The sequence below is a fragment of the Spermophilus citellus genome, assembly GCF_964194105.1.
Source record: "Spermophilus citellus genome assembly, chromosome: 19".
Lineage (NCBI taxonomy): Eukaryota > Metazoa > Chordata > Mammalia > Rodentia > Sciuridae > Spermophilus > Spermophilus citellus.
The window spans coordinates 3,950,745-3,976,475 of record NC_138201.1 but is presented as its reverse complement, the minus strand read 5'-3'; the positions used below and the strand labels follow the sequence as shown (position 1 = coordinate 3,976,475).

The 25,731-nt window shown below is 50.0% G+C and overlaps 1 protein-coding gene across 2 annotated transcripts in view; it reads left to right on the top strand.

Annotated features, from left to right (window-relative positions):
- EIF4E3 (eukaryotic translation initiation factor 4E family member 3) overlaps positions 1 to 25,731 on the top strand; it is a 104,439-nt gene that overhangs the window by 21,551 nt on the left and 57,157 nt on the right. The window contains exons 6-7 of one of the 2 annotated variants that reach the window (XM_081276316.1): positions 2,506 to 2,661; positions 6,828 to 8,725. In XM_081276316.1, the coding sequence (XP_081132442.1) occupies positions 2,506 to 2,661; positions 6,828 to 6,874 (203 nt within the window). In that variant the 3' untranslated portion in view covers positions 6,875 to 8,725. Of the gene's footprint in view, positions 1 to 2,505; positions 2,662 to 6,827; positions 8,726 to 25,731 lie in introns of those variants that run through there. The other variant, XM_081276315.1, reaches the window with a different exon arrangement.

Genomic DNA, 25,731 nt, shown 5'->3' with positions numbered 1-25,731 from the left:
ACAGGGGCCAGGATGCACCCACTGCCATACCCCAGGGGTCCACACGGGGGCCCCATGAGCACCCTTCTCCTTTTGGTGCTGGGGATGGAACCCGGGGCCTTGTGCAGGCTGAGCTCCTCCCCTGACAGGGCGCCTGCCCCTCGGCCAGCACTTCAGTTTTGCTCTGCGTCCATGAGGAAACCCCACAGAGGACCCGGTAGGTGACTGGTAGAGTTTTGTTGGACCTTTTTCTGAAGGCTTGGGAGGTAGACCTTAGCATAACAGCTTCTCTGATCTGCCTGAATTCACTGAGGCCTTCAGTCAACTCTTATTTACCATCGTTCTTACTATTCCTTGCTGAAAGGATTGCACAGTGGCCCTCGGGAGACTTCAGTGCGCACCCTGAGGGCCTCCCCGCCCCCGCCCCAGCACATCTCCAGCCCCTCTCCCCAGCAATCTCAGATATTTCCACTTTGTTTTGTTTACTTCTTCCACCACTTGCTATCCACGTGAGGCAAAGCTTAGGTGAAGGTAAAAGTGTCTTAAAAGTCATGATTCCTTCCGGGTCCGCAGGGAGCATTAGCGAGTTTACCCTGGGCCTCCTATGCATGACCTTGAGCATGTGGAGCCCTGGGAGAGGGAGTTTGTGCAGGAATCATTCCCATTTCCAGAACCAGGGAAAAGTCTAACTAATAACTACCCAGCACTGAGTGAGGAGTCCTTCTGGGCCACATCTGTCACCTTTGAGTGGTGGTTCCTCCTGGCTGTGCTGTCTTGTGCTGCTGGTTGATTCCGTGTATGGACAGGGCTGGTTTGCTGGTGGGCCTGTGTGGGCTGGGCTGTTTGACCATGCTCTGGAACGGCCTGTGCTCTTAGCTACCAGGTCACCAGAGCCGAGCCCAGCCCAAACCCAGACGGTTCAGCCTGTTGGCACCCACCTGGTACCTCTCCTGCCGACCAGTGGTGTAGAAAAGGCTGTCCTGAGGCCGGGATGCGCAGATTTCCCCAGAAGGCTGGTCTAGTGGCCTCTTGGCCTCTCCTGATGGTGGAAGGCCTCCCAGCCTCCCTCTTCCTTTGATAATTCTGTTTTTATGTGAAATGTATCATTGAGCTCTAGAAACTCTATATTTAAATGAGAACCATGTCTGAGGTTGGCCTCCACAGGAGGCAGGGTGCGGTTTTGTGTGTTCTTTACACTTTTGTCTAAATGCGATGCACATACAAGGCCCACACTTCCTAGAGTCTGGTAGATGTTCACAGAGTACGTACATCCTGGTCACTAGCACACAGCCCCCAGAGCCTCCCGCCAGTGCCCCTTCTTACCCTTGGTCCCATTCTGTCCGTTCCTGGACATCTGTGTAAGCAGTCAGTGTTGTACACATCTAGCCAGGTTCCACTGTGTTCACAAAGGAGAGGAGGAGGAGAGGGACAGGGAGAGGGAGGAATTGTTTGCTGAAGATGATTTGAGGAAGTTGGATGAGCCCTTATGGAACTCCTACTCAGATCCCCAGGTGGCCTAGCCTGCACAAGACCACGGAGAGAGCGGGGCATGAACACGGGGGTCTGCGGCCCAGTGAGCCAGGCGCAGCGCGTTTCCAAAGCAGAGCTTCCTCTTGGTGGTGGGATCGTCTCCCCACCGATGCCGAGCTCTTCCATGCCCTGCCGTGGACAGGAAGGCCAGCATCGAGGCCTGTGCTGATATCAACTTCCCTGCCCGTCAGCTTCGGCAAAAGCTGAATACCAGTGATTAAACCTTGCTGTGTGGCCACCATTGGCTGTCCACGAGACAGCCCTGAATCTGGAATCAGATTCATTTAAAAAACAAAGCCAAAAATAAATAATATTTTTAAAAAATCCTTTGCTAATGCATGCAGGCAGCCTCCGTGGCCATGCACTGAAGGACGGTGCCAGCTGAGCCTCAGGGAGTGTCCCTCCAGCTCCACACACAGTGCTAACAGATGGTCCCTGGTTCTCAGTCCACCCTTCAGTGCAACCCGAGAGAGCCGGAGGGAGGCACCAGAGGGCGGGAAGGGTTCCCAGGGAAGGAGCAGGCCAGCCACAGAAAGCAGATGTGCAGCTGGGCACGCAGGGCACTGGGGCAAAGGGACCAGCCACCTCATGCTCTGCGAGAGTGTGGCAAGGGGTCGGGACGTTCTTGTCAACTAAGCAAGGCGTTAGGGAAGGGTTCACTTGAGTGCACCTGGCTTTCCGAGGGCAGGGATTGCACAACCTATTGCAGAGAAAGTCTCCTCCCTGGGTAAGAAATGGAAAGAAAGCTTTGGTGACATGTTTAAAGGGCAAAATGGAAAATGCGTTTGGCTGGAGCACTTTATGAGAGCCCCCAGGGGGATGAGACCACTGTGCCATGCACACCACTGCCTTCCCAGCTGTACCCCATTAAAACAAGTCCCCACGAGGCCTCCGAGACCCCGCTTTCCCGCCCCACCTGACTTGAAGTGCACGGGTGCGTAAAAGTAATCCCACAGACCTGAAGCCGTCTCAGTCCTGTTTCCCCATCTCCCGTAGATGACGAAGTCATAGGAGTAAGTGTCAGCGTGCGGGACCGGGAAGATGTCGTCCAGGTCTGGAATGTAGACGCCTCCCTGGTGGGTGAAGCCACCGTCCTTGAGAAGATCCATGAGCTCCTGCCCCACATCTCCTTTAAGGCCGTATTTTATAAACGTAAGTGCTACCTTTTTAGTTACTACTTTGCAGCTTATTCAATCAGACTTTCAAACATAGACCGTGTGGTAGGCCAGGCACAGGCAGGGCCACTTGAAATCCTGCCACTCAGATGAGGTGACAAAACACACCAAAGGTTTTTTTTTTTTTTAAAATCAACAAGTTGAATCTCCAAAATTAGAATGAGGCTTTAACCTTGCCTAACTGTGGGCCTCCGAGAAGGAAGAACACATTGTGTCTGTGGTTTCAAACATTTAAATCTGAACTTGAATTTGTCCTTCTCAGGAACACACACACACAAATTAGACTCCATTGGAAACAACAATAACAAAAAACTGCTATTATATGAGCCAGCAGGTAGATGTTCGATCACCCTTCATGAGCGGGAGTCTATAATGTATAACGTCTGTGTCTGGGGGGGCCGCTCATCCCGCACAGGCATGGTTGAACCTACTGCGGGCCTCAGCCTGGATCAGGACACGGGCTGGGGCCCAGAGAGGAGCAGGACTCCGCGCACAGTGTGGAATGTTAGCCGTGTGAAGAGCTGTGTGGCCCTTGTCTCCATCGTGACCCACGTGCATTGCTTTGTGTGTTCTTTTGAAACAGTCATCTTTTCTTCATAATGAAACCACCCTAAGGCTGCTAAGCCAGCGTTGGGTAGATCGAGCTTCAGGGTGCACTTTGAACAGGGAGTCGAAAGAGTGGACAGCCCTACAGACGTGTGATAAATTTCCTACGTCCCAGACTGTCCCCGAAGTTACTAATCCATGTTTGTTTGTTTGTTTGTTTTAACTACTGTATTTCATCAAATCTAAGATGCTCTTGATGATAGGAGGTCCCCTTTCTTATTATTACTAAGGGGGGAAAAGTCTCCAATTACACTCTGAGCATAATCTCGATTCCATAGTTCCTCAGGTATGAGGGAGGCGGGATGGGAACATCTTAGAATTGCTGAAATACATGTATGTCATCATCATCTCTGTTTCCCCAACTCCTTTCCAAAAAAGAATAAAATAGCAGATTGTTTAGTGTTGGTCTAAAGGTAGCTGATATGAAAACTAGCACCCCATATAGGGAATCGTCCGGGCACCTGCAGACAGCTCAGGTTTGGCTTGGGGAGACTGATGGGGTGCTGCAGGTGCTCAGGAGACACCAATCCTTTGAATTTTAAAGGAAAGGTTAAATAAAAGAGACCAGCCACACGCTGTGCAGGAGTCTGCTGGCCATGCAGCGTGGAGAGGCCACATTGGTCGGTGCCGTTTTTATTCTTCAGGGACACATTGATTGCATCTTTACTCCAGATATGAATTTAAAGGCCTCTAAGGCTCTTTCTGCTCCACAAGACCAACAAGCAGAAACTCAGAAGGGCATGGGCTTTGTTGCCACTCACGAAGGGGCCGAGATGTCCCTTACCATTCTGAGCAGCCTGTGCTGACTCTGAGGATGCGAGCTGCCGCCCGGAGCAGCCCTCCCGCAGCACCTTCCCTTTCCTTTCTCACCTGGGCATGGAGGAGGTTGGCGGCAGATGATCTGCAAGGTCCCTTCTTCTTCAGAATCCTAAGAACAGGGTTCCCGTAGCCGCAGGGTCAGCATTGGTGTGCGCGTTTCACTAGGCGATCAGGCTATGGGGGCTTAGGCTGGTGGTAGGGCAGCGGCCATGACCAGGCCGCAGGAGCAGGGCAGGAGGACTCTGCCTGGCTATGTGGTAGCAGGTGGTGGGAGAGAAAAGGCTCACGGGAAGGCAGATCCACCTGCCAGCCGATCAAGGTGGGTAAAACCTGACAGTAGGGGCCGAGGTGGAGCCTGTGAGCAATGCAGGACTGGCTACAGTCTCAGCGGAACCCACACTGTAATGGCACAGAGGAGCACGTAAACCTCGAAAGATTCTCAGAATTTGGAATGGGAAGACGGACAGTGCTACCTTGACGCAGCAGGGCCCTGCCAGGTTTCCGGAAAATCAGGACCCACAGCTCCCAAAGTGGTCCCGGGCCAACCTAGGGTAGAAATCACCAACCAGCCTTTATTCTGTGTTGGTCATGGGCTCCTGTCAGTGTCCACCAGTGTGTAGAAGCTGGGTAACAGTGGAGCTCACCAGCATGTTCCGTCACAGCCTCTAGGGGTTGGGTGAAGACTGGGCCATTGCTGCGTGATTTCCACACAGATTAATTATTTCAGCAAGAAATTCCTGGTGCACAGCGGACACAGTGGTGCGCACCTGTAATCTCAGCCATACGAGAGGCTGAGGCAGGAGGCTCGCAAGTTCCAGGCCAGCCTCAGCAACTTAGCAAGGCCCTAAGCAACTTAGGGAAACCCTGTCTCAAAAAAATAAAAAGGGCTGGAGATGTGGCTCAGTGGTTAAGTGCCCCTGGGTTCAATCCTCAGTACCCAAAAAAAAGAAAGAAATGCACAGTGTACAGGTACCACACACACACACACACACACACACACACATATCCCAGGTGTGACCGAGGGTCCTCCCTGAAGTGAACACTGTTGCAAACAGGGGGCAGGCAAACCAGCAATCCGAGCCAGGTCTCTATTTCCCTCTCCTTCCCTCCTCACCTGCTTTTGTACAGGTGCTCCAGAGGATGGTTTTTTAAATAGCTGGAAGAAAATCAAAAGAAGAACTGTATTTTGTGAGACATGAAAATTATATGAATATCAAATTTCAGAGTCTGTAGTCTCATTGGCCTGTGCAAGTGCCCGTTGGTATCCATATTTCCTGTAGCTGTTTTAATGCAGCAGGAAGTGCTACTAACAGGAAAAGTTGGCCCCCCCTGGCTTGGAGAGCAGTGTCCATTCCCTCCCACCCCGCTTCCCTGAGGTTCCCAGAGCACCCTCCGGGGCCCCTCTCCCAGTGCTGTGCAGTATGGCTTCAACGGTTATGTGTGCCTTGCCGCATTGATGTGAAGGCTAGCCCAGACTGCTCTTCACACCTAGAAGTACCCAGAGTCTCTGGGCAGTCTGTGTCTCCGGCCTTATCATTTGTAGACCAGCTTTGCTCTTATCTGTGGCTTCTCTGACTCTGCAGCACAGAATGGTCATGGCAGGCCAAACCAGGCTTCCTTTCATGTCTGCCTTAAAATATCTTCCTTAGAAAAAAAGCAAGCACAGGGAAATACTTGCAAAGCGATAGCCGTAAGAAGCACCAAATTAGGTCAGATTTCAGGCCACTCCCAGGATTTCGACCAACCCGAGGTAACCCTGGGGGCTGTCTGGTGTGTCTCCCTGGTGCTGGCACAATGAAGAGGACGTCACGTCTACTGCCCAGCAATAGTGTGAAGATGAGTCTGTTTGAAAAACAGGGGGAGGGCTTCAGAAGTAGAGGGGCAGCCCACCTGAGTCTCCCTAGGACCCACTGCAGTGGAGCCAGGGTGGGGACCAACACACGGGATCCTGAATCTCCCTGGCTCCATCAGACCCAGCTCCACAGTGATAACTAACCAGGTCCAGAAGCAGGTCCCCAAACGTGGCCCTCGCCTCAGAGGACCTGTTACAATAGGTGCCTCCCTTTCCCGTCTTGTGCTTTAAAAGTCTTTGGAAATATTTGTTGTTGCATGGTTGTTTTTTTTTTAATCCTGGAGTTGGCAATTATAATTCCTAATTTTGCAAGCCAGACAGCAGGGGGCTGAGGATCCCCTGGGAGGCTGGGGCAAGAGGGGGCAAAAGAAAGACCCAGGAGTTTCCTGAGAGTTTAGCAGGGAAGCAGAAGAGACTTGGCATGGTTCTTGTTTTCTTTAGCTTTGGTGTTTACTGCATCCTCGGCTGGGCTGGGCTGGGCTGGGCTGGTGCGTGGCCGGGGACGGCTGGCCTGGCCCTGTGCATCTTCTGGGTGCCTGTACCCTGAGGTCTTTGCCTGCAGCCCACCATCTTCCCTCCATCAGTGCTGGGGATGCGTCACCCTCGCAGGCCCAGCAAGAAGAGACAGGCCACATGCCCACTGCCTGTTGATCCTTTGTTTGAATTTCCATGATTGCGTTTCTCAGGAAGTGCACGCCTTAGCTAACAGTCACTGGCATAAAAGAAAACAGAAAGAAAAAAAAAGGTGTTTGAGCGCTTGCCAGAATTTGGGGAAGCGGAATGAGATGCCTGGAGGAGGGTTGGCCCATCCTTTGCTTAAAGTTTTCTTTCCTTTTTTTCTTTTTTTGTTTTTTTCTGTCCTTTAGCCCATGAAGAGCATCATGCTTTTGAAGGTGGACGTGGAAAACACTAATTGCACTCTAAAGAATTCTTTGTCCTTTGCTGAGTGGTTTTGGAAACGGTCTTATCAGGAGGGAGAGTGAAGAGAAGACCCTCTGAAGCCCGATGCTGGTCAATTTAGAGTGGGTTTAGGACTCGCAGTGGCAACAGCGGCAGGTGGGGTGGGGGAGGTGGGGTGGGTTGCTACCGTCATGTTCCTTGCTTTTTTTTTTAAGATTATTTTTTTTTTAATTTTTAAATTCTGTTCTTTTAACTCGGATTTTTTTTTTTTTTTTTGGCCCTTTAAAATTCCTTCCTCGGGCTAATTGTTGTTTTCTGCACTCCCTGTTCACTCTGAATGGCCCGGTGTCCCCTAGTTAATGAGTCTTCGAAGCCGCACGTACCAGCTAGTCTGAGCACTTGCTGGGGGAGCCTGGCTCCGGGTTGGTTGTTGTGACACATCCCTGCAAACCATAAGCTGTGGCCATTGTTTCTTCTGTCCCAGGGAAAAGAAAAACCACACTTAGGCTGATTTTGCCCTGACATCACACACCTCTCTCTTATTTTCTGTTTTAAAACTTTTTTTTTTCCTTAAGCCGTAAAAGGGAAGCAACAGTCAGAGTTGCCTCACATGAAAAGTACAAGCACATTTTAGTATCAGAATAGAAATCAGGCTCCAGGTCTTTCGGACCCTCCGTGGAAATATGTCCAACCAGAATTTCAGCTGGGCCTTTTCCATGGACAGCTCAGAGCTGCGGCCCGGGATTTCTCCTGGTAGTAAACCTGCTGTTTCCAATTGAAAGAGGAACCGATCATTTTTTCAGTGTTTGAATTGAGCTTCTTCCACTGTTGAGGTGTGTTTTCCCCCACTGAGGACTTCCCAGATCCCCTCGATCACGTTTTGTTGAAAGAGCCCTGCTCCTCCGATCCGCCCTGATCCGTCAGTCGGGATCCCCATGGCCTCTAGCCTGGCAGCTGTCCCCTGCATTGTCACCTAGGACAAGGAGCTTCGATCTCCTTTCCGAGATACACCTGAGCATTCCCAGCACTGAGCTTTGAGCGCCTCCTGCCCACATTGATTGTTGGCGATGCTGACATATACTGTAATCACTGAGAAAGAAACACCAGTCTCAGGAGAGGGAAATGGCCGCGTGGGGATCGGGGGCACCCACTCAAAACGTGCCGGTTCTCCTCTCTCAGCTTTGTCCCACTGGGCGTTTTTGCCTGGGCCAGGGCAGGTGCAGGAGGCGCCCGCTCCTCCTGGCCGCCTGGAGTCGTGGGAACTGGTACAGGCACACGTGGCCCAGACCTCGAGGTACCAGGACTTCCAGACCCTGTGGCAGGCAGCTCCGGTCCCTGAGTAAGACTCTCCATTCAGACAGTCAACCGTCGGCAGCGCCTGTGGGTGACAGGTGCCTCCCCTTCCCTCCCGTCGCTCACCACGTCAGCCATGATAATCACCAATCATCGTTTTTAAAAGTGCTTTTTTCTAAACTCAAGTTTTTTCAGCAGTTCCACTATGAGGTATAAGAATATGGAGTCCATATAGCAAAAGTCTGGGACTTGTATCTCTCAACGACACATGTTTCTCTGAACATTCAACTGCTTTTAGAATTATTCCTCAAGGATTTAAAAAAAAAAAAAGTTATTCTGGACATGAAATTCTTTTTTATAATATACGTATTTTTCTGATTGATGAGGAAAAAAGGATAAAATCGACTTCAGTATAATTGTCATATATATTTCCATAAAGTAAATGGATTTTGAGGAATTTTTATTTTTGGAATTTTTATTTTTATTTAAAGCATTTGTGATGACATGTTCAACTTTTGCCTGTATGTAGCCTTTGGAGTAAAAATAAAATAAAATAGGAATGTTAGGCTCATGTTAATGATTTCCAGTTTTTACTGTGTATGATCTTAGAACCTGACAAGTACACAGAGTAGGTTTTCTTTCTTTCTTTTTTTCTTTTTTTTTTTTTTTTTTGGTCCCAATGAACTTCTGCAACTATTTCTGACCCTCAGGAAAATACCAACCATGAGAAGGATTTAATTTTCCAAATGTTAAGAACCTATCATCTAAATTACTTTAAGAGTGGATTTTTGTCAGATTTTGCTTTGGAAATTGTTTTAATTGAATATTTAGTCATAATAGACTTTGTATGAACTAAGCTGATTTAATCAGTTTAAAAACCTCTCATTACCTTCTTAGATTAAAGAAGCTAATACTCCTCTGAGATAGAAGGAAATCTTTCGCAGGGCATGTGACTTCTTCCGTGTTAGGCGCTTCACCCTTCTTGGCCGGCGCTGGGGCGGATCTTGGGTCCATCAGCCGGGTCCTGGTTAGGGAAGGCCTCGCAGTCTGGGAAGACAGCCACAGGGAGTTCGAGGGGCTCACTTTCCCTTCTTGCAAATTGTTAGGGTCTGCAACACAGAGCCAGGAAATTGGATTGAAGCTGATATGTTTTCTGCCCCCACCCCCACAGCTGTGACTGCCACACCATAGGGCTTGCTTCCTTAGGAGAGCTGGACCCCCGTAGGTGAGGGCCAGCAGCCCCCGTAGAGACTGGCTTGTAGGCCTTTGGGTTCTTTTGTGTAAGCACTTTCTGAAGTGCTGGATTGCTCAATGTTTAGGTTTTCTCTTCCACCCCAGCTTTCCCTCGTGTTTGAAATGATGATAGTTTACAGCAAACCTCTACATGGAATATGATGTCGTATAAATTCGTGGTACCCTTGATGGAGGGAAAGAACAGGAAAACAAAGTCAGGATCCTAGTAACTGTTAGGTGACGCTCACTCTCTGCCCTGGCCTCTCCTGGGCTAGCTCTGTTGACCCACACGCAGTCATAGGACTGCACAGTGGGAGGACCCTTAGATGGAGTGGGGAGTGGCAGATACAGTATTCAGCCTACCAACGGTGCCTCACCCGGGCACGGGGCCAGCAGACCAGAGTCGAGTGCTCCAGTCTGAGCACGCTGCCTCTGACTCTGGCATCCTTGTGCAGGCCTAGCGTCCCCTGCAGGTCTCCCTGGTCAGCACTAAATGTCTGCCCAGACGTGGCTGCCTATTGTAAATATCTCCTCATCCTCTCTGGCCCACCCTGAGGGCTGGAGTCTGGAATTGACCGCTGTGACTTGGCCTTGGCCATGAGGCAGGCTCTGCAGGCCCCTGACTTTGACCTAGAGCTGATAACATCTGCATTGGTCACTGGGTGGCGCTGCCTCCCAGCCAACAGGCCCCTGCCCGCCCCAGACTCTGCCCAGCCATGTTAGTGGGACTGTTTGAAGATCCTACTGCGTGTTGCTTTGAGGCTTTTATACAAAGTAGATTAGAAGGTGTAAAAATCACTCTTAGTGGTCGACATTTCGTTCTTGCACACCTGATAAAAATGGGTCAAATAGAGAACTCTCTAGACACGCTTAAAAAAATAATATCGACTCCTCAGTTCTCATCGGCCCTAGGGGCAGTCATGGAGAGTAAATAAACGTACAAATAAGAGATACAGTAAGTGTTTTATCAAATAGTATGACTGAAGACAAAAAGATAGGATTTATTTTTCCTTTTTAATTTGCTGAACGTAGCATGTACCCCCCCACACACACACACACACAGACACACAGACACAGACACACACCTTTCCTGTATTTGGGGTTTCTGGAAGATTTCACTCATTCCAAAGAAGGTGGGCTGCCTGTGCACTGTGGGAGTTTCTTAATACATGGAGGCCAATTAGAACAATTCTGGATTTGGTGGCTCAGGACTATAAAAAGCCTGGATAACTGTCTCTGTTGACACCGAGGAGACCGAGGGCAAAGAGGAAACAGATGAGGTACAGAGAAGAGCCCCCCAAGTCTAGTTCCCGTGTAGCAGTTAGACAGGTTTCCCTCTATTCTCTCAAAAAGCAAAAGGCCCCCGGAGATTCCCTACCCACCCAACTATACTGTTCTGGGCTTGTTTTCTGTTATCTTTTACATAATGCATCAAAATTCAAGACCTTATTTGTAACACATTGAAGCTACAAGTCCCTGATTTCATGGTACTGACCTGGCCAGATATTTAGAAGAAAACTCAGGGGTTCTTAGAATTTGAGAGCAGAAGGGACCTTTGAGATCATCTTGCAGGACTTCTTGCTTCTGAGCACGCAAAAGAGTCCCAGGTGCTCACTCACCTGGGGTTGTGTCCAGCTCCCCTGGAGGTCGCAGAGGGCTGGACATCCACATTTTTACCTGGGCCCCCAGTGACCCTAATGCTGATGGTCCTCCCTTGAGAATACCTGGTCTTACCCAACCTCTGCATATGACAGGTGAGAAACGCCCCCTCCCCACGCCCAATCCAATACCGAAGAGTCCTGATTCAAATCTGAAACATCAACAATCTTTCGAAAGCTACCAAAAACCATTATGACCAAGATTGAGTAGATGATGCTCATAAATAAGAACTTTATGGCCAGGACCACCGCTATCCTAAGCAGCCCATCTCTGGAAGTCCATAATATAAAACCTCACATGCAGAGTGCTGGCTTTTCTCTTTTATAAATACCATTTCAGCCTGTTAAGAGAAAAGAAATTAACGTTCAGAAAAAGTAGCTACTCCATATGCGCAGTAACTACTTTTCTATAATGTCTTATAGCATCTGGGGTTCAGCATCATTGAACAAGATTAAATGAATGTTATAGAGCTATAAAATTGCATGTAAAATAACGAAAAACTGTGCAGATGACTATCAAAGTAGCCTGGGAATGAATTTCCACTAAAATTAATTGTCACTTTCTAAATGTAGCTTAGCAAAGCTGTTACTAAACTGAAGGGATTCTTTAATACATGGAAGTCTCAGAAAAATCCAGTGAGTTTCCCCAAACCCTGCACAGGATAAGCAAGGCATTGTGAAGTCAATATTTTTTGTTCTCCATTGCTCCTAAAATTTAGAGTGCCATCTTATATGTGTGTGTTGAATGTGCCTTAGAATATCCAATAAGAGAGCCTTTGGATATTCTATTGTGTCCCTCGGAAATTGCAAGGTGGAAGGAATCTGTGTTAAGTGTTTCATTTGAGTTTTTTTTTTTTTTTTTTTTTTTTTGCCTGAGAAAGTTACAAACTCACAGAATTAGAAGATTTCTAATTTCAACGTGTGATATTGAAGTCATGATTTTTTTTGAACATTTATTTTGGAGCAAGTGATTATTTGGGATTTATTAAACTAGCAACACTGCATTAGAGAAATGAGCATGAACTTAATATATGTGTTTCTGAGTTCTCTATAGAACATGAATGGCACCTATTTTCTTTTTACATACAAAGAAGCAGTTTTAAAGAAAAGCTTTTTAGTTTTAGCACTTTTCATTATATAATGAACAGGGCATATTAAAGGACTTTGAACATTTCAATGAATCTATAGGGTCTGTGTTTTTAAATGGAGTTGTTAATTTTGTAAGCACACAATAAATTCCTCCCAAATTTTGCAGACCTTAATCAGGTAACATGCCTTTCAGCCACTGGTATGATTTTTTTTTTTTTTTAACGCTTGGATGCTATCTTCTTAATATTTATTTGTAATGAGTCACTCTAACTTTGCACAATTTAGTTTCATTTGAATTGTTGCTCAGAAGAATTAGAAGTGTAAACTAATGAGCACACTTTGATTTGAGACCATGAGCATCCTTTGCTCCGAATTTAAAATCTTATCAGTTGTCTTGCTTGAAAGGCATTCATCGGCTGTGGCCTCCTACCTGCGTAAGCTGAACCAGGTTTGTTGGCCTCCTGTCTTGGATCCCCCAGTGCCCCCCGCCCCCATTTATACCATCTGTGCCCTGTGCCGTCGGGGACCCTTTCACATCTGGCTACAAGCTGGTGTAATGCCCTCCCTTTTGATCTGGCTTCATCTAGTGATTTGCTCAGTATTTTTAAGGTCAGACTGAAAAGTTTTCTGTTCTAGTTATTTTTGATTTTTATACTGTGTGTGGTGTTTGATGTTCGGATCCATGTGAAAGTTGCTTCTAGGAGCCAGTAATTTTTATTCCAGCCTCTTGCAGCAATAAGGTAAGATTAGTCTGTCCTCTTCTTACTTGAAAATGCAGTGATTTATGTGTTTAGTGCAAATGTTTATTCATGCCAAAGTTCTTGCCGCGTTCTAATTTGGGACTCGATTGCTATGAATGGTGCTCCTTCCTCTTTCAAGTTAAATTTTTACAGAGTGTGCTTAAGTGTTATTAGTTTGCAGAACTTTATTTTGAGATCTTTCCTGATCCGTTGCCACCGATTTCCCACTCTGTCTTTGGGTTCTTATAGTGTAGAAATGTCTTTTTTAATCCTGCAGGTTTAAAACTCTATGCAATTTTATCAGCCACCCTGCAGAATCTTAATTAAGTTCCAAGTGTGTGTGGTGACTTCCATACCCCCTGTTCATTCCACATGGGTCAGAACTTTCCACCCGCTGTGTTTGGGGCTCCTAGCAGAGCACCTGGCACTCTGGTGAGAAGCAGCCATTTCTATGGTCCCCACCTCTGTGGAACACGCTCTGCCATGGGGCTCCTGGTTGTCTCTTTAAAAACACATCTTGTTTGTTTAATTAATTTTCTTTGCCCTTAAACTCAGAATGGTTTTGCTTTAGAATGGGTCAATTACTGTCTTCCTCTTTCGAACTGTAATTCGCCCACGTGACTCAGTGGTCCCCCATTGGGCCAAGCAAAGTGAATGTGCTCTTCCTCTCCGGCTGTCCAATACCCCCCTTTAAAAACAGCACAAACCCCAGCAGACCCTAATTTCTTCCATCCACCTGCAGACGGTCCTATCTCACGCTGTAGAAGCAAGTGCCCAGAGATCATGTGTGTGATGCCCAATTAATTTTAACACAACAAATTTAATGAACTCTTTGAGGGGGCAGGGCACCAGGAATGGGAGGTTTTAAAATTTCATGATACCTCCTTGCCATGTTTGAGTCTGTTGCCGACACCCCTCATTCTCCTTGCCCTTGGTCATCGGATGCACTGTTTGGATGGAGTTCCTGGTGACTTTCTTGGCAGAGACCCCACTTCCCCCAACACATGGTGTGTGGGAGGCCAAGGCCCTTGCCTGCGTTTTCTTTCCACAGGATTCTTTAGGTGCCAGTAATTGCTGTTGCAAGAAGTGCTCACCGCTTTTCGCTAGTGAATGTGTTAAAAATCTCTGGACTCTTCCAGGATGATAGGCCCTTTGTTATAGGAAGAAAAGACGGCAGTAGCCTCTACAAGGCTCAGCAAGTTCAAATATGTATCATTGAAATAGATTTCTCCTTCCAATCATCTGGCTGGGCTGCAGTGCTGACTAGCTTATTTCTTGCCAGAGAAAATAAGTTTAAATCATAAGCATGCTTAACGCACGGGCATAAATCACCAGGCTTTGTGATCGTGAACTTGTTGGGCTCTGCATGGTTTGTACAGATGTGGGGCCCAGCCCGGCGAGGACGTGGGCAAGCCCCGACTCCTCAGCTTCCTCTCCAACGTTTGGGCTTTGCACCTATAGGGTTCTACACAGGATGGGTCCAGAGGGGGGTCTCAGGTCTGAGGACACGTTGAGGCCTTGGGGTGGTTGGTCTCCTTCTGGGGAAATGTGGAGATGAAGGCACAGTCTAGGGCTGTGTTCTGTTTTCAGGCAAAAGTAAGTGACGTTTCGTGAAGGTCATCAAGGGATGAAGGACAGGACTGCAGCTTTCTCAATGTGTCTTCAAAAAAAAAATCTTTGAATCCAATCAAACTTTGACAGAGGCTGGTTGGCTTCAAAGAGTGTTCCCTCTAGGAGGCTGCTTCCACAGAGGTACAGCACATACTTCAAAGCTATTCTTGCAAGACACATTTTTAAAGTATGTTTTAAAATAAATAATAATACACCCACACCAATGTGCATTGCACAATGACATTTTAAAGTTTGGGGAGTCAGGAAGCATCAGTTAAGTACACACCGATGTTATGGATAGTCACTTTTTAAGATCTTTTTCCTATAAAAACAAAGGTACAAAAAACCACACAAAACAAATGTGTAACTCAGTGAGTTGTTAAAAGAAGACTCTTGTCCTTAATCTCAGCGGCTCAGGAGGCTGAGGCAGGAGGATCCCAAGTTCAAAGCCAACCTCAGCAACTTAGTGAGGCCTTAAGTAACTCAGTGAGACCCTGTCTGTAAATAAAATATTAAAAGGGCTGGGGATGGGGCTCAGTGTTAAGTGCCCCTGGGGGTTCAATCCCTGGTACCAAACAAACAAACAAAAGACTCTTACGACAGCAGGTCAAGACATAGACCTGGTGGCCTGCTTCCCACGCCCCTCCCTCTCACTGGAATACCCACTGTCCCCGCCGATGCTGGCACCTGCACTTCTCCCTGGCTTTGTCACAAGTGATAAACACCAGTTTTGACGTTTTTCTTATGACTTTGCTTACAAAAGTCACCCATAAGAAGCCTTTTGATTGGGAAGTGCAATGCTCTGCACCATAGGGACGTGTCTCCCTGTCAGCCAGTGACTGGACAGACCCACACACGTTCCTGCATCCTGGGCAGAGGGGCAGCGTCCATCAGGATGGCTCAGGTATCGAGTTCCAGGCCATCTCAGCATGTAGATTTCTTCTCCCCAGAGCCCTAAGGGAGCCGAGCTATGATTGTTCCATGTTCTGTACGTGGAAACTGAGGTCGAGTGTGACATAACTTTCCCAGGGGAACAGATGAGTCGTTCCCAGAGCCAAGGGACATCCACAGTACGGTGGCTCCGGCTTCTTCTCATGCCAGCTTCCAGTGGACAAGAACTTTGTGATTCGTAACGAGTTCATTTTTAAAGCAAAGTCTCGTTGGCTATGACAAAGGAGATGGGAAGGAAAAAAGAATCCCTGTCCGGCTTCTAATTTTTCACTTTACAAATGAAGAAAATGACCCAGGATTAAGAATGTTATTTAAGATCACACAAATGGTTGGTGGCAAAGGTGCAACCAAATCCGCCCGTCTCTTGGCTCTGAGCATCAGCGATTGTTCCTAATTCTGTCCTTCATGTGGGCAGAGTATGTGTTTGCTAACCTGCCTCCGTGTTTCAGGTCCACGTGAGCAGATTGGCCCTGAAACTGGCTTCCAGCTAGGACACACCAGCTACTGGCTCCTTTTCTTCAAAGTTGAACTGGGAATTTAAAAAAAAAAATTTATATTTGAAGCTTGCTTTTCTGTCTCACTTATTGACTGCCCAATCTGTAGGCACACATGCCTAACACTCTTCTCTGAAAAATGTACAAGAATAACACATTTGACTGGGGTGGATGGCAGGTGAAAAAGAATTACTTGTGCAGTATGTAGGCCCATAAACACATTGACAGCCAATTCTGGATTATCCCAGCACAAATGGATCATGCAAAAATCCCTCCTCTACTTCTCCCGGGTGACCTTCAACTGTTGGTGTTTGGGAATGCTCCTGCCGGAGATGGGAAAGGAGAAGCCCAGAGAAGATGGAATCTGGTTTCCAGACCACAGCATTAAGTGTCCTGGCAAAGGGTCCGTAGTGTCACCATTTAAGGCTACAGAGAGACTGCAGGAGGCCCAGCCTGACCCCGAACATGAGCAGGGGGAGCAGACAGGCCCGGATGTGAGGAGCTGAGAGTGGGATTTGCTTTATTGGGTTGGAATCCTATTAGGTTGTGCCTTGAGCAAGTGACTCAACGTCTGAGTCACAATGTCCTCAGCATTCAGCGGAAGAGGCTGAGCTGCTTCAAAGCAAGTAAGATAGGAAGCACCCAGCTCAGCCCTTGGCACACGGCAGAGTTAGAAAATGGTGCTCCTGTTTACGTCCATTCGTCCTTACGGCACGGAGAGTGCACGCACGACCCAAGGAAACTCACTCCACCCTCAAGGGGAAGGTGTGGGTACAGCCTGCCTGTCTGAGGCCCCACGAGCCTGTGGTGACAATCCTCCTGTCTCCTGATTGCTGCTTTATTATTGCTCTTCCTCCCTGATGGCACCATATTGGGACAAACAGGTGGCCCCTTTTATTGAGTTCTGTATACCTGACTTCAGAGCTCACTTAAACCCTAGGTGAACTTCATGGGGCTGTGGCTCAGTGGTAGAGCGCTTGCCTAGCATGTGTGAGGCACTGAGTTCCATCCTCAGCACCACATATAATTAAAGGTATTGTGAATGTACAACTAAAAAAACAACCTAGGTGAACTTTCCAATCCATCCTTTTTCAAGTCTATAAGAAGGAAGTGCAGTGGGTAGAAATGTTTCCCAGCCTGAACAAATTCTGGTTGAAGCCAACACCTCCTATTGTCCCCTGCGGATGGAAGATACTCACACTTGCCATCACAGGGTGATTATGGGACATTCCCAGGCGTCCCCTGCAGGATGTACATATTATTTTGATCGTGGACACCTTAAAGGACAGTCGACAGGCTTCAGTAGAGCTGAGATAAGGACCACATGTGACATTGACTCAACCGCCCAGCGAGTACTTATTAAACTACTCTGATGTGCTAGGTTTGCAGCTACAAAAATAAACAAGACGTCGGTCTACTTCACGGAGCCTGCCATTTACAGGTTGAGAAAGACCATTAAAATCCAACTCCCAGGCCACGGGAAGGACAGGAAGTGTGTGCTCAACATCTCTGAGCCCCAGACCCGGGGCAGGCATCCCCAGCCCACCTCTCGGCCGATGAAGAGATGTTTGGATTTGTTGTGAGCAGCTTTGGCTTAGTTTGGGTTTTGAAGTCAAAATAGCCTTAGATTTCTAAAGCCGAGTGTTTTCACTAATCTCATTACTTTAAAATTCCCCAACAATCGCTTCGATACTGAATTCAGTAACCACAACGGCTGTTTATAATTGGTTGGAGACTTTTAAACCTTTTTCAAAGCTGAGCGATCCCTGGACTTCTGCTTTTTGTGCCTACCTGAGGGGCCAGCATCCTAAAAAGCCCTGTGCACTGAACTGTCGGCCGTGGGGACTTTGTTACTCGGGGTGGGGATGGGGGGATCAAGATTGCTTATTCTGTAATTTTTTTAAAGCCCTGTGACTCCTTATAAAGTACATAGACCATCTGAACAAGAAATATGACACTAAGTCTAGGATTAAATAATATCTCGGGGCCACCGCCTCATGCGATCTCAGCAGTTTGGGGACTCTGCTAAGTGCAGGTTAACAAGACCAGGGCATCGTAAATGAGCATCTGTCCCGTGACCCAGCTGGAGCCCCCTCCGGTTATTCATTCCAGAAGTGCACGCTGACACTGGGTTCAGTCCCGTGGCCTCACCCGCTCGCAGTGGTCTTTCAAGATTGGCGGGAGGTCAAGTCCTGCAGCCCCAGGCTTGGTGGAGCCGCTAAGTGTTTTCGGGATCCGACTGGCTCTGCGGACCCTGGTGACTGGCTTTTAACAATTAAAGAAAACAAAAGGCGGAGGGGGGGGGTCATCTCCGAGCCCTTCATGGAGGAAAGGTTTAAAGAAGAAAAAATAAAGGGTTTTAAACCAGAAGAGGCAGCTCTGCGGAGAAGAGCCTGGGTGGACGGGGCGCCACGGCCAGTCCGCCTGCTGACCTGGGCTTCGAAGTCCAAGTTCATCCTCCTCTTACTTCAAAGGGCTGGCTCCCCATCCTGCAGTTTTGCTTGATGACAAATTAATCAAACTTGATTTCTCGAATGAGATGGACACAAAAGAAGGACAAGTCCCCAAGGCTCAAAAGTCAATACAGCCCTTCTGGCTCTGATTAGGGTAACAAAAGGATCGCTGGAGCCCTCTTCCTGCAGCTCCCACCGGCTGCGGGGTGGAACTGCAAGCCAGCCCCCACCCCAAGCCGGCCCGCTTGTAAAAGAGGAAGGTCTGATTAAAACAGGTTTCAGCTGCAGCCAGGTGCACAGGGAGCCCTCCTGACAGAGAAAAGGGCTTTTCTGCACGCCACCTCTTCTCAAGAGCAAAGCTTCCGCTCCGAAGACCCTAGAGGAAGTAGTATATTATGGATCTGAAATGTTTATAGATCGCCCCTTTCAAGTTTCCACTGTGAAGATGAGTTGAAAGGAGAAGAGAAACCACCAGCCTGTGCTCCCTGGCAAATGGAAACTGAGGGCCTGGGTTTGGATCGGGACATTTACTTTTGCAGGGTTAAAAAAAAAAAAAAAAAGAAAAGAAAAGACATTCCCTGAGCCCGGGAAATGGATGTGCCTGTGAAGGCAGGCTGGGGTGGGGAGAAGCCACTGCCAAGGGTGTGCCCACTGGCGAGCACAGAGGCAGCCCCCTGCTAAAGCAGGGCACGCGGGGTTCCAGCGCAAAGCCTCCCGGCCGCTCCTCCTGGCCCGCTCCTCCTGGGAGCATCCAAGGACACCGCCTGCCTCCTCCTCCTTTTGGGACGGCTCTGTGTTCTGGATTTAGAACAATTGCTGTTGCAAAAATATGGTCACTTGACTGCTCTGGGTGCTTTAGAGAAATGAAGGGTCCAGACCTCCGGAACCGAGTTTCAGAAGGAAGGTCTTAGGATGTTTCCTGTGGAGGCAGAGGGCACCCATCTGCAAACCTGGGTTTGGAGGACCACTTTCAGGCACGCTGATGCCACCCAGCTGCAGAAGGTTCCCACAGGCCCATGTCTCCTTTCTGACTCTTGGTTTGAAGATTCTTCCTCCAAGTACCTTTCTGTCCCTGACGGGCAGTTCTCAGGGTGTGTGTGACGTCACGCGAGGCTTCAGAATTCAAAGCTGTAATTTAGATCCCGGTGATGAGCAAATAGAGGGTGAGCCCCCCCGCCCCACCCCCGCCCCAGCTGCTCCCTACTCTGCTCTCCATGCAGCTCAGCCCCCGGTTGCTTGCTGGCCTCCTGGGGCAGCTGTGAGCCCAGGCCCCTGCTCTGGACGCCTGTTCTGAGAACAGTGGCGAGCACCCCTTCTTCCTTGCAGTGTAGGGGACACTGATGTTCTCTGTGGCCTCCCTGTGGCCTTCGACTCCTACATACAGCATGTGGCTGGTTGTAAGTACAACTGAGAGTTCCTGGCCTCTCCCATGTCCACCCCACACGCAGCCCCTCACAGGGGAAGGGTTGTGGGCTGAACTCAAAAGCAACCTTTCCACAAGCTTGAGGGAGATCCCATTTTAAAAAGCCTGATCCCTGTCCTGGGGAGGGGGCTGCTGGTGTGCATAGAGCCCACGCCATGGCTGAGAACAGCTCCCCTAGCCCACAGCGTACCCCAGCTGGTGACCCGATGACCTGGTGCCCGCCTGGCTTTGCTGAGGTGCAACTGGCCCATCTGGCTAGCAGGAGTACCCAGTGCACCCTGAGAAGATCAGACTGGCCCCACCCCAGGTGGAGTGCTGCTCCTGGGGAGGCCGGGCGCTGACCCTTCCTGGGCCCAGGGCGCAGGTCAAGGTGGCCTGTTTTTAGCCATTTCTTTTAAAATCATAAAAAAGGTGGTTTTTCTTTTTTTTTCCACAAACCTCTCACTCTTACAACAAAAATAATTCATGCTCAGTTTAACCAATACAGCCATAACAATAGCGAACTCCCCCCACCAATTAAAAAAAACACTTTTCTCCCCCCCCAGGCCAAGTGCTCTACCATTGAGCTACATTCCCAGCCTTTTTTATTTTCTTTTGAGATGGGGTTTTCATAAGTTGCTCAGGCTGACCTGGAACGTGCCAGCCTCCTGCCCCAGCCTCCCCCAGAGCTGCGATTATGGGTGCACACCGTGTACGGCCACACCTGGCTAAGAGAAGACTTTTTAAAAGATCCTAAAGACACTCGTAGGACATGACACTGGGGATACGTAAAGACAAGGACGAAGATTGAGCTGTTTGCTGGGGGACGGAGGCCAGGAGCAGGGGCTGAGATAAGAGCAGATTGAGGAAAGACGGAGGAGGGACAGAGGGATTAAGGTGGGTGTGTGGAGACTGTGGAAATGACTTATTAGCAGCCCTGTCTCCTCCTGTGGTCAGGACATGCTTGCAGGGAAATGAGCGTCCTGTTTCCTGTGGGGACACCAGGAGGGCCTCCTCCACTCTGCCTTGGCCGCAGGTAGGAGGGAGATGTGAGGCCAGGAAGAACCTAGAGTCCTTCCGGAAACTTCTACAGACAGAAGACAGGTCAGCACGTCTGGAAGTCCCCAGTCCTCAGGAGGCAGCAGGAGGCAGGGGCTGGAGGCCAGGCTGGGTAACCAGCAAGACCTGTCTCCAAAGAAGGAAGAAAAAGGAAATTGGAATCCCCTTGCCTGCAGAGAACCAGCCCAGCACTCACCTTGGCCAACAGGAGACCTGTCCTCACACCAAGAGGCAGAAATGGGCCTGAAGAAACCCAAGTGCCGACATGTGGCTCTCTGTCTTCTGCCAGCGTGGGGCGTGGATGCAAGGACGTCACACCAGCGGTGACACAGCCGAGCGCCAGGTGCAGGACTGGAGGGGTACCCGGTTCACGATCTCACTGGGCAGCTTCAGAGAGTTAAAGTCTGTGCTGGATCCTGGGAAGGCAAAAATCTGAGGTTCATGCCCCGGGTGACCCCCATCTGCTACCTGGTCTATTGGGTCTCCGTCCACACAGTGTCCTCAGAGGAGTCTCACGTGTCCTTCAGAACAGAGAGTGGGGGTGGCAGAGGTGTCAGGGGGTCCCCAGACTCTGAGTGGGTGCTTCCCAAGGTCCCACCCATGGGAAGGTGTCCGTGACATGGTGCTGACGCGTCCTCATTGTCCCCCTCAGTGACCATGGTGCATGTCATCTTTAAACCCAACTCAAAGCCGCATAGGTCGCAGACAAAAACGAAACAAAACCCACCAACCTAATCAGTTTAGAGATTGAAGGGTTGAAGGACAGAATGTGCCGGTTTCAAAAGCAGAGACAGACTTCACATGTTCGATTCTCAGAGTGGCTTTCTCTGTTGTAAGAAGCTCACAGCAGGTGAGTGGGTCTGCTTTTCTAAGTTGTAGCCTGTGATCCCAGCAGCATCGGAGGCTGAGGCAGGAGGATCTGAAGTTCAAACCAGCCTCAGCAAAAGCGAGGCATGAAGCAACTCAGTGAGGCCCTGTCTCTAAATAAAATACAGAATAGGGCTGGGGATGGGGCTCAGTGGTTGAGTGCCTCGAGTTCAATCCCTGGTACCTGGTAAAAAAAAGTCATAGAAATCCCCAGCTTGGTCTGTAGCCGTGTAAGTAAATAATGTACTTCTAGAGTCTTCTAGAGCCGTGTGTACCTCAGTGTCAGCAGGAACCCAGCAGCGAGGTTGGCAGAGCCCCCAGGCTGCCCTCCAGGGGCCCGGCTGGAGTCATCAAGAGGGAGACAGGACCAGCTATGCCTTCGAAGGGTCCTGTACTTGTCTTGTGATGGGGATGGCAGCTTGCAGGGTCAGCAATGAAGGATTTATAGCATTTGCTCAGTCAAGTTCGCTTGGGGGGGGGATAATTAGTGCATCATGGTCATGCCTAATATTGGGGTTCCTTTGACATAATCATGATCAGGCAGATGAAATATAACTCGCTCCCCTCCCCTCCCCCCTCTCGAGCTCACTGTTGAGTGTTCCTGGGCCACAACCTGAACTGTCCCCCAGCTGCAGAGCTGGGGGACCCCGAGATTTGCCCGCAGCTGACGTGTTCTGCTCCTGGGAGGTGACCAGGCTCTGTTCCTGGGCTCAGCCTGCCCGCACCCTCCTCCTCTTCTGTGCCCCCTCTCCTTCGGCGGGCTGCTGCCTCTCTTGTTGAAGTCTTCCCCGTGTTTGGTGAAGGGAACTCAGCAGCAGGACCTCTTCGGGGCCTCCGGGCTTGGAAGGAGCCGGGGAGCTCCGCAGAGGTAGCTCAGACCGACGGGCGGTGCTCTGGGTGGGTGGGTGTCCCCTTTTTGGTCTGGTTTTACAGCATTGGTGACAAAGCCCGAACCCCACATGCTGGCACCACCGAAAGTGAAAGTGCCTTCATTTTCTCTCCTACCTGGGACAAGAGCTTTCAATTTATTTTTCCTTGTGATTCAAAGGAAGGAAAACCAGAAACACACACAAGGAACAGTCGAGTCCTCGCTTGTTCCAATGCCAATGCAGATCCCTGTGGGCTTTTGAAGTGGCCTGTGTTGCTGGGCTCAGGATGCTCATGGTATGTGCAGCCCTCAGACCCCACGCGGTGCATGTGTGGGCAGGGACTAGGGGGTCTTCCCAGCAGGTCAAAGCCACAAGTCGATGGCCACTATACTGCAGGCTGGCTGTGAAGAGACCCTGCTTCCCGATCACCAGGAGGCCCTACGTGAGCTCCCACCCCCGCCGTTGTCCTTACCTTGTAGAGTAACCACCTTGTACTGGGGCGCAGGTGGGGCCCACGGTTCCCCATGATGACATGGACACAGACATTAAGCAGTGGTTAAAATACAATTAATAATCACAGCCGGCACAGGCTCCAGGCCGGACCCTGTATGACTTACAGTGTTAACTCACTCTGTTCTTCTGGCCTGTTGAGCTCCCAGGACTTGCCCAGGGTGACTAAAGAGCGGAGGGTCAGGATTTGAGAACAGATGTGCTGGCTCCAGGCTCCTCCTTAGGAGCACTCTCTGTATACACTGAGCACCTACTTGATGCTCCCTCTCTGTATACACTGAGCACCTACTTGATGCCAGGGCCTTTCATGCGCCATCTCATTGAATCATGGCCATCCCCATTTTATAGAGGAGGAAACAGAGGTTCAGAGGGGTGAAGTGGCCTAGCACAGGACTGAGGAGAGGCTGCCAGAGCCAATCTCTGCCCAGGCTGCCCACCTCCCTAGCCTGTCCTTGGGCTCTCTTGCCCCAGATCATGCCATTGGCACTGTGTAAAACTGCCCAGGGCTTGAATTCCAAAGGAGCCCATTGGGGACTGGATTTCAGAGGCTGTGCCCCCCATTGGGGAGGACTTGGGAGGGAGGAGCCCTGCTCTGGGTGGCCGAGCTGCCCTGTCCACACCACAGCTACCCAGGTGGCTGTGACTTTTGACAGATGGCGAAACTGAGGCTCGGGGAGGCTGAGTGACTCGTGAGGAGGCCTGTGCCTCACCCAGAGGTAGCACCGAGGTCCGAACAGTAACACACTTGGCACGGGGACGGACTTGGTCTCCCAGAGCCACTCAGGAGAACAGGGGTCCCCCATTCCCATGTGGGGACTGTTCCCGACTTTCCACGTTCACCTCACACCTCCTCCCCCTCCTCTGGGAACTCAGGTTCCCACTGACCTGCACAGGAATTTGGGGACGACTAACTGGACAATTTCAGAAAGCTCTTTGAGCTGCTTGGGGTAAAAGTACCAGCTTAGGGGACAAAGGAAATAACAATAATAATTATCATATTTTAAAGTATCGATGGAAATCTCTGTGGGGGCGATTAAAGAGGACAGCTGTGTGTGCGGAGACCTCACAAGCAGCCGAGACCCCGTGCCCGATCCCTCTGGGTGCAGGCAAATGACATGGCAGAGCCTAAGCTTGGAGCTGGAGTCACTCTTCTATGCAAAAGCAACCTGCCCACCAGGGCCAGGCCTGCAGGCCGTGGCCCCTGTCACAGCCCTGGACTGGTCAGCATCAAGGGCCTGGTCACCCAGCTCTTCCGAGAGCTCCACTCCCTGGCATCTGCAGGGAGCTCACTTTGGGCCTTGGTGTCAGTGCTATAATTAATCACTGCCTGTGACCACAGGGATGGGCGTCTCCTAGCACCCCGCATGGTGCCTTGCAGGGCTCCTTTGGCATCTGCTCAAGGAGCAGGCCTTTGGGCCGGGCAGGCGAGACGGGTTTGCGGCCACTGAGCTCTTTCTGTGAGTGTGATCCAGGCCCTGAGATCCCTGGCTGCTCACATCTGGTCCCTGGATGCGCCCTCACCCCACTCGGCCGGCCGGGCTGGGTGGGTAAGATGTTCTCTCTTACAGTCGACTTGCCTTTGATCTTCAAGGCTGGATTTCCCGCTTCAACACCTGGCCGGCTCAGCCCCTCCTGCACCCGCCGCTGGCCGGCCGCTGGCTTGCTTTTTCAAGTTCGCTTTTCATAGGCAGATGGTGCTCATGCTGGGCCTGACTGTAGCTGTGGCCTGCTCAGTGTCTGGGAGCATTCTACTCCCTCTGGCCAGTGCAGACGGGAGAGCCTCCCAGGCACCCTCTCATCTCTTAGGACGACGTCATTGCCTGCTCCTGACAGGTTGCAGGTGATGCTGTTGGTCTATAAGCCACACTTCAGACAGCGCAATCCTACGCTGCACTTGAAATAACCTGCACTCCGGCCTCCGGAAGTGAGGGCCTGTCTCTTCCCGTTTCCCTGAACAGAACTGCCTCCTCGTCCCTTCCCAGAGTCTTCTGGCCCAGGTGACTAATTCAGACTCAAGTGCCCCTAGCTGATAGAGAGGCAGGGTCTGGAATCAGAGATCTGTCTTCGAGACCAGGGGGTAGGGTAGGTTCTGTGTTGTGATGACACGAGAATCACCTGGCTCATGGCTGGGCCACCGTGGTTTTTAGTGGGTCCTGGCAGGGCTCTGCCAGGATAAGCTTTTAAAAAGACCGTGGTGTTGGCAACGTGAAGTGAGGTGACGACTGTTACCCCACATTTCCTCCTCTAGCCCTCAGGGCTCACGGGGGACCTTGGAGGGACAGCTCAGTGCCCGTGCAGAGGGCCCAAACCTAGGCAGAGCATCACTTCAACGGAGGCTCCCGGGGGCAAGCTGTGTCCCTGCCACCCTGCATCCCTGAGCTGAGACCCGACTGCGCCATTCAGAGGCGAGAAGGATTTCCATGGGACCAGCGTGATGGCAGCTTGCCCATCAGCCGCTAGGACCTGCCTTTTTTTTTTTTTTTTTTTTGTTCTGAGGAATGAACTCAGGGGCACTCGGCCACTGATTCCTAGCTCCTCTTTTTATATTTTATTTAGAGACAGGGTCTCACTGAATTGCTTAGGGCCTCGCTAAGTTGCTTAGGCTGGCTTTGAACTCGTAATCCTCCTGCCTCAGCCTCCC